The sequence below is a fragment of the Vicia villosa genome, linkage group LG5 (assembly GCF_029867415.1).
Source record: "Vicia villosa cultivar HV-30 ecotype Madison, WI linkage group LG5, Vvil1.0, whole genome shotgun sequence".
In the NCBI taxonomy this organism is placed as follows: domain Eukaryota; kingdom Viridiplantae; phylum Streptophyta; class Magnoliopsida; order Fabales; family Fabaceae; genus Vicia; species Vicia villosa.
In genome coordinates, this window is record NC_081184.1 from 5,243,417 (window position 1) to 5,252,684 (window position 9,268).

General features: G+C 33.5%; 1 protein-coding gene across 1 annotated transcript; it reads right to left on the minus strand.

The window, feature by feature from the left end:
* Positions 1-1,133: 1,133 nt before the first annotated feature.
* LOC131601221 (beta-glucosidase 11-like) lies at positions 1,134-4,749 on the minus strand. Its single transcript, XM_058872995.1, has 13 exons — positions 4,556-4,749; positions 4,385-4,454; positions 4,234-4,289; positions 4,034-4,109; positions 3,794-3,865; positions 3,594-3,681; positions 3,263-3,518; positions 2,929-3,044; positions 2,252-2,469; positions 2,087-2,118; positions 1,908-1,995; positions 1,693-1,783; positions 1,134-1,597 (listed from the first exon to the last, which is right to left on the minus strand). The coding sequence occupies exons 1-13, from the start codon at positions 4,679-4,681 to the stop codon at positions 1,345-1,347; spliced, it is 1,542 nt and encodes a 513-aa protein (XP_058728978.1). The 5' UTR covers positions 4,682-4,749; the 3' UTR covers positions 1,134-1,344.
* Between the last annotated feature and the right edge of the window lie 4,519 nt (positions 4,750-9,268).

A 9,268-nucleotide genomic window follows, 5' to 3' on the forward strand; every position in this document is an offset into this window, starting at 1 on the left:
TAATCTACTTAAAAGAAAGGGTTTTCTTGATCTGGAGGGTGTCTCCTATCCTTTATGCTCTACAATTCTAGAATCGCATGCTCATCTTTTTGTGACTTAAGATGTTGTATTTTCTATTTGACATATGATTTTTTGATTGTTGGATTGATCTGTAGTTTTACCTAGAGATTCTCTAACTTCCTTTATCAAAAGTTTTTACCTCTCGGTGTTACTTCTAGGATTATGGGAGGGTGTCTTTTGATTTGGATGGTTGTGGTCTGGAAATCTCAGAATGATATAGCATTCTCAGGTAAATCAGTGACTGTGAAGGACGTGGAAGACATGAGTATCGTTTTGGCTTGAAAATGATATCTTGATAGGTCCTTGGGAACTCTTATGTTTTCTTGGCGTGACTCGAGAACCCAATCCGATTTTTGAGCTAAGAGGAAGTTGAGTACATCCTCTTGATGTGTTCTTATTACTTTTGTGGAGATTGATTGTTGTTTTCGATGGTCCTTGACTGGAGAGATTTATCCTGTACTCTTCTTCTGGGGCTCTTGTTTTTGCCTCCCTAGTTTTTTTTTCTTCCTTCTTGTTTTGGTGGCTCAGTTTTATTGTGTTGTATAGTCGCTTCTTTTTCGTTCTGTTTTTTATTTTGTTGGGTTTCCATGTGTATTATTTGGCCTTTGATGCCTGTTTATTTCTATATATTATATTTGTTTTTCAAAAGAGAAAAAAACAAAACTTATTATTTCAAGAGAAAAAAACAAAACTTATTATTTCAAGTATTTTTTAAACTTGTAGAATCATTCAATCTTCAATGGCTTTGTAAAAATATCTGCAATTTGTTCTTCGGTGGAAAAATCTTCGATCACGACCACTTCTTGAATAACTAATTCTCTAATCTTGTGAAATCAAATATTAATATGTTTGAATTGTTAATGAAAAATTGGATTTTTATGGTTAAAGGTTATTGTGTCATATTTTTATTTCTATTATTTATACTAATGCTTGTATAATTTACCCTATGTTGTCACTCTCTATTAGCAACTAGGAGAAGATTGTTGCATTTAAACTTAATCTATACAATATTAATGATGCAGATTTAGCAATATTGAAGACTTCAAACCATAACATCTTTATGCATAAGTAGTATATAGACATAGTTGCATGCATAGTCTTAATACAATTGGAAAATGTGAATGTAATGTTTACTAAAATTCTAATTATTTTCATAAGTTTAAACACCATAATTCATGCCATTTTCTTTTACATGGTCACACATAAAGCAAAATTTTTGACCAATGATAAAAAAGGAGAGGAAACTAGATAAAAAAAAAAGTATTTTAACTAGTCCTAATTACATCAAGTGGCAGCATGCATCAAGGGAGTGTTGGAGATAGATGAATTTTCCTCAATTTTCATGGTGATCTTTGAGTCCATAATTCTGTTGTTTAGAAAATTTGTGTACCACACAGATGAAAGTTTAGGTTGCCTCCTCAAAGTTGGATCTTTCAAATCTATGTAATATAAGCCAAAACTTGATTCATATCCACCTAGTAACTCAAACACATCCAAAAAGGACCATACAAAGTAGCCTCTTATATTCAATCCCTCCCTGTCAATGTAACAAGAAAAAAAACAGTAAAAATATGTTTTTCACTAGTGTTTGGGTGAATATTAGGAAATTGGTAATGTGTACATGGAAGGTACCTCAACATATCAAGTAGACTCCCTATGTATTCATGCATACACTTCACCCTTGACCAATCATCTAACGACGAATTTCTACGTGTTTGTTGACCTGAGAAATTCAAAGATTTATCGTAGCCCGTGAAGATTTTAATGTTATTGAGAAATTATCTTATATTCGTTCCTACAGAAAAGAATAGGGAAACTTTCAAAATGTTTATGTAATGGAGACGTACCAATTTCATGAATATAAATTGGAAAATCGCCATAATCATTCTTCAATGAGTGAAGCAGCCCTTTCAAAATCTCGGGTATAACTGGAACCTAAATAAACCGATTAGCAGGATGTTAAATTGATCGAAGTTTCAATGATCAAAAAATATAAGGAACTTCAAAGTTGATACTCTAAGTTTACCTCATCCGTAGATGTATCGTTTCCAGTGTAGGCTACAAATAAAAGAAGAAAAAACATCAGGCATAGAATGAAGAGACGCTTATGTGACTTTACTTGTTTAACCTCAATATTTAAATGGTTATTTAATCAAAATAGGGGAAGTAAACGACGCAGAAATAATCATACGTTCAAACTCTACAGTCATATCTGTTGTGTATCTATTCTCTTCCTGCAGGCTTTTCTGTCTGTTCTTAACATATAATGCATAGTAAAAATTGATTCCAAGGAAGTCAATTGAGCCCTTAACCAAATTTGATTCTCGGGTGGTGAAGTAAGGAAGTCTTGAGCCAACATTCTTTTTCATGGTGTCAGGATACTCTCCAAAAATGAAGGGATTCAGAAACCTGTCGCACCAAAAAAAAAAGATAAAATTAATCTAGTAACTCATTATTGTATAAGGAAATAGCTACGACAATTAAGTTAGAGAGTAAATTGGAAAACCGGTCCTAAAAAATGCAAGCATCGATTTTATTTTTGTGATTTGACAAATACATCTCCCAAATTGTTAAATGTAGTTCCGAATTGTCCATCTGTTATCTTCCACTATAAATGTGACACGTTAAACAAACATGTCACGTTGCACGGTAATCTCACATTAAAACCAACTCGGCAGGGACTAATTTGCTTAAAATTTTTAATCATCTCATGGGTATATTTGTCGATAATTGCAATTGCATAAGGATTTATTACGGGCAAATTAATCTCCAAGAGACCAAAAGTTCACGCATAATCTAAAATGATCAAATAAAATTACCAACACGACATATTTTAGCGATAGATATCACAATCAAAATGCTACTTACCACCCAATATTGAAGTCTCGGGCTCTTTGAGCAGCCATTATGTCTTGACTAGTATTTGTTAGAGGAATAAAACCAGAAGCAAGAAGATTAAATCCAATAAATCCTGTTTGCTTGGCCTGCAAGTTACCATACATAGTAGAAAGTGTTATACAATACACTCTTTAGTAGAAAGTGTTATAAAATGGCAATTATGCAACAAAATGTAACTCTGTAGAACAGAACTTAAACAAATCGCTATTTTCTATGATTGAAACATGGTAACGGTGCTGCCAAATGTAAAAAGCTTTAGATGAGTGACAAAGTAAAGCGGTGGACGAGGCATACTATAGTTTACCTTGTACTTGGTTCTATAAAGTTTTGCAGCTGATGCATGTGCTAACAACATATGATGAGATACCAAATATGGCTCAGTTGAAGAGTTGCCTTTGGAACAGTTAGATATAGGGGAAGATGAACACCTTTGAGGCGGTAAAATTCCTGCATCGTAGCCTCCCATAGATTCAACGTTTCCTTCGTTCACTGTAGTCCAATGTTTAACTCTGTCTCCAAACTCTCTAAAGCATACATCTGCATATGCTCTGAAGTCCTTTCTGCATGAAAACGTAAATAAGTATTCTAACAAAAGATGGTCATGTTATTAGAGAATTTTAGTCAGGGAATCATACATAACTCTTCGGCTAACCCATCCTCCATATTCATCTTCAAGTGCTTGTGGTATATCCCAATGATGCAGTGTAACATGTGGTTCGATTCCTACAAATGAAGGGGGAAAATAGCAGAATATGAACAAACGACTATTTTTTGCAATCTACGACTGACAACAGTAACTGAACTTTTACAAGGAAAAATCTCGTTACAAACGAACCTTGGCTTGTTAGTTCATTGATAAGGTTGTTGTAATACTTCAATCCCTTAGGATTTATTGGCCCTCTCCCATCTGGTATTAGAATCAAATCAAGGTTAGAGTAACAAACAATTGATGCAAACGTAATATAATCAGCGTTTGAAGTTATTTTAGTCTCAACTCTGATGCTAGAATAACTACTTCTCTTACTCCATGATCGCGTACAAAGATATATCATTTGTAACCTTTAGTGGATCATACCTGGAATAAGTCTTGACCATGATATGGAAAATCTGTAGGCATCTAACCCCATTTTAGCCATGAGTTTCACATCATCCTGCATCGATGAAAGTATATGTAAATTAATATCAACATACAAAAAATTAAAATAATTAGAGGATGTTTTCTGACAAGAAATTTGATTCCATGTGTGGAATATATAAGATATTTCTAGTGCATACCTTATATTTATGATATTGATCAACTGCAATGTCACCATCTCCTTTGAATCGTCCTCCTGTAAATTTAATTGAAATGAAGAGTTTCATTCTTCTAACTATGAATTTATAACATATGAGTAATAGTATATACAAAACAAATAAGAAAGAGCACCATTGCCAGCATGTGCAAAAGTATCCCATATGCTTGGCTTCCTTCCATCTTCATTTGCTGCACCTTCAACCTTTCATATAATCCCAATTCCAAAATATAGAACTAGTTTTAGAATGAAAAATTAGTATTGAGTGAATTGATCAAACACATGGTGTGCAAAAATAGATGAACCTGATAAGCAGAAGTTGAAGCACCAAACAAAAAGTGAGCAGGAAAATCATTCTTTGTGAGTGCATTAGCATTACCAACACAAACTGTTGATGCTACCAACAAAACTGCACCTAACAAATTCATCATTGTTTTTTGTTAGTCTTGTTGGAATAAATTTCACCAATAAATATAACGCAATATTCCTTAGGTCTCTATCAATTGGAATATTAAAAAAAGTAGTAGTATAGTTAATGTCGATTGGAATATTTAAAAAAAAAAAGTATTATAATTAATTTCTATGTATTAAAAAAGTTTGACTTTTGACTAGTTTTTTTCAATCTTACATGTTCATAGTCAAATTCATTGTTTCTAGATGATATGGACACTTTTAACTTTATTGCCTCTCTAGTATCTCCCACATGTGTATATAGTATACCCATCAAAATAAATGCACTAAAGTAAACTACTACACTCTACACATGATATGTTTAAAATTTTAAGAATATGCTTTGTTTACTTTTCTTCTTAAATTCTAATTCTAGTTCTATGAATTAGGTATTTTTGGTTATTTTAAATTTAATAGAATTCCTTATTTAAAATTTCTTAAGTTAGTCTTTTTATTTAAATTGTTGTAAATTTAAAATTTTAATTTTTGTTGAGGCTTGTTGTTGCGTTGGTGTCTTTACATTCCGGAATTTTACTTTGGGTTGAATTATTGCTTCTTTTTAAGTATTGGGCTGGGTTTTGGACTCGAGCATGGAGCAACCCGCTAGAAGGGGTATATCAGGCTAGATATGTTCGTGGGTCGGATAGAGTATATCGACCCAACTTTGGTATGGGCCAATCTCAGGTTCATATATGACTGAGATATGCATTACGACTAATAATGGACACTAGATATAAGGATTTCATTCATTAAAGTTTGATTCTCAATCATCATTAAGATTGATTATGACAAAATCAATGACCATAAATGTCCTTAACCGATCTTATTGCGAGGTGGGTCGACACCGCTATATAAGGGAAAGAGCACAAGAGGATGATTTATTCACAATTCCATAAAAAGATAGGCAACTGCGACTTTTACTAGTCTAGCGCTGATAGAGTTTACAATTAGTGTACTTACGCATGCATTTGACGTCTATCGTGGTATCTGGTAAAACATACTCAAGCCACACTCTCTCATTTCAACAACAAGCCGATCTCGTTTCATAATGAGAAAGGTTGCCAACAGTAGCCACAACCACAACAATGACTGAGTCGACATACTAGACATGCTAATTGTTATGGAGGAAATACGATGCTAGAATGAGATATTGCAATATGACATATAGAATTTGCAGTAGCAATAAATACAACTAGCAATCGACGATTAAGTGGATCCAGTGGACCTCCTTCCCTTTTCGGCGAAGATTTGGGGCGTTAGGTCCTAGACAATTTCAAGTTGTAAGTTGTATGGATTCTGGAAAATCTATTTCTGGATATGTGATCACTATGTTTGGCACATCAATTAGTTGGAAAGAAACACTTCACAAGGTTGTAGCCTTATCAACTACTGAAGCAAAATATATTTCCCTCACTAAACCTGTAAAAGAGGCATTATGGCTTGAAGGTTTTGCTAAGGACATGAAATTTAAGGTTAAAAAATCACTATTTAATGTGATAGTCAAAGTGAAATACACCCGTCGAAGAATTTAACCTATCATGAGCGAACCAAGCACATCTATGTGAGGCTGCATTTTGTCAAAGAGATAATCGAGCATGAAGAAGTCCAAGTGTTGAAGGTTTTGACTGAAGACAATGCTGCTGATATGATCACTAAGACATTTCTAAATTGCAAGTTTTTCCACTGTATGCAGTTGATAAAGCTGCATGAAGAAAACTAGTTTGTTCCCTTAATGTTGTAGAGTTTGTTCCAAGGTGGGTATTTGTGGTAATTGGATCAAACTCTAGTCTCGACAAGGGTTGGTACGATAGAAGTCAAAGTCTTGTATATCGTAGTCGAAGTCTATTCAAGCATGCAATTGTCGAAATATGCTATATTGTTAGCATGTTGAATTGAGTCAGTCTGTTAGCCAATTGTTTAAGTTAGTTGTTTACTTAAGTTAGCTTAGTAGTTTATAAATAAACTAGCTCTCTTAGGTTGTTGAGAGATGATTGATTGCTGTTATTCACTTGTAATCTTTTAACCCTAATTGAGAAAGTGAATAGTAAAACTATTACAACCAATCCTGATTTCTTCTTCTTCCCTCTTATTTCTTTTGTAAAACTAAAGGGTTTCTTGTGTTTGTTCAAGAAACTCAATCTTTCTCATAGTTTAAATTTGTTTTTGACAGTGCTTGTTACAACAACAAGCATTCGTTTAAGAAAATAAGTTGTAAAATTTTGATAGAAGATATATTAAGGAACCAACCATGAGTCATTTCTCTGCTCTAGAATTCGTCCCATGAAATGGTTTCTACCTCATGCAATGCTTTCATTATCAATTTGTTTTCAAGATTCTACCCCTATGCTTTAAATATAAATCATTAATTTAAGCTCAAAAGTATTAGTTTGTGTGAGTTTCATGCGGATAGCTTATGCTTCATGTGGATTGATGAGTTGACAATGTCTTGATCGTTGTTACTTTACAAATGGATGATAAAGCTTCATTGGTTAAATAAACGAACACACATTTTCTCCTCGATTGCAAAAAGAGTAGACAAAATATGTCATAAATAATGAAAATAAAAATAAAATAAGATGTGCTAAAATGACCACAAATACCCATTATATTGACACTATATCCTCTTATTTCTGTCTTCGGAGAAGCACTCCCTAGTCAGACGAAAGATTCACATCAATTGAAGTATGGTTTGGGCCACCCTCACGTTCGAAAGTGGATACGATCCCTAATATCTCCCGATCAAGCCAGTCGCCTATCTACACCTTCCTAGTTATAGTTGGTATAATATTCATGATGAAAAGCTTTAAGAATAAAAACCTGTTGTTATAAACATAGTATGGACAAGCAAGTTCAGACACGAACACGCCTAGTAGAAAATACTAATAGCAGAAGAAATGTTCGGAGAAAGTAACAAAGATACCAATGGTATACTATTCAAGATACCCTAGAGGGGGAGCAAAAGCAATAGAACAGCTTTAGCTTTATCTTAGAGAAGATGGATCGATCAATCATGCATGTCAAGTTCCAATAAACAATATCTTATGAACTTGAGTAAAGCTGAAATAAGGAAAGGTGACAAGAAAAAAGAAATAAAATTCTTTTGTGGGTCGTTAATGGAAAATGGGTCAAAATGACGAAATGGAGGTCTCTTATAAGCTACTCAAGTTGTTCTAAGTACTCAAGTGCTCTAGAAAAAAAAGGAAGCATCATCACCAACTAGCATACAAACACAAGTAATTATTCACAACAAAAAGTTACCCATTGCAAGGAAGACTTTAAAGCACCCGCTCCCGATGACAGTGATGTCTCATCAAAGATTTTCTCGTCCCCAAATTTAGTGGTCTGGTAAGAACATATATTGCAAACCCTCGCCCTGCAAAACTGAATTAAAGGTTTGGTGGGCAACTTTTCTTGACCAAAGACAAAGGCCCAATGATAAAACAAAGACGGTGGAATATGCATAACAAGTAGTTCATCTCCTTCTAGAAGTAGAAGATTTTGCCCAAAATAACTTTGTCGGTCTCCTAGATCAATCTGACGGCTGGGCGTGATCTAAGCCTCACTCCACGCTTCCAGTTGTCAACCACTTCCCTTTTATACAAAAATGACACATTATTTCTCAAGTATCAAATTCATTCTCATTTTCACATCACTTTTCACTCTCATACTAACTTAAACGTTGGAGTACTAACGTTGCAGGTCAATCCTCTCTCTATTACATAAGAAACTCAAGTCCACCGCAACAAATAAACTTCACTCTTCCATTCACCGATCAATTCAGATTCCACACTGAAACACTAATCAAAAGTCAAAATTTCTTTTAATTATATTACAACCTGTGTTGCATATGTACGAGTGCATACCCAATACGAGTACCGGTACGAAGTACGACACTTTTAGAAAAATTAGGGTACGGGTACGTTAGTATAATTTATTAAAAATATAATTATATATATAACAAAAGAATTATATTATTTAAATAACAAACAGAATATTAATGTTAAAAGTTAGTTGCTTAAAAAAAAGTTAATATCTACACAATAACATAAATAAATCACCCTTCAAAAATATCAATAAATCATTAAATTATGACTGAATATTAATATTTTCTTCTTCGATACCATTATAAATAGTGATTTTTAGTTCAAGTACCATTATAAATAGTGACTTTTAGTTCAAATTCATTGAGAGTAAAACGAGTAGAGATCCACTCCATTTCCTAAAAAGAAATGGAGGGTCCATTACTATAGTTTTATGTGTATATTACACGTATTTCTAAAACATGTGACATGCATTTATTATTTACTTAACTTTATGCACCCAAAATCATAATAATGGACCTCCATTTCTTTTTAGAAAATGGAGTGGATCTCTACTAGAGTAAAACTAGCAACTTCAATAATACCAGCTCCATCAAATAAATCCCATTCATCTCACCAATATCCCAAATTTTTGTTGCCCCTTTCATTATAAACCTTACTCTTTCTCATAGAGAAGACGAAGATTTATATGAACAGAAACTAAATCCCCAGCTCTCAATGCATTGAGTATTTTTTTCTTAATGAGTG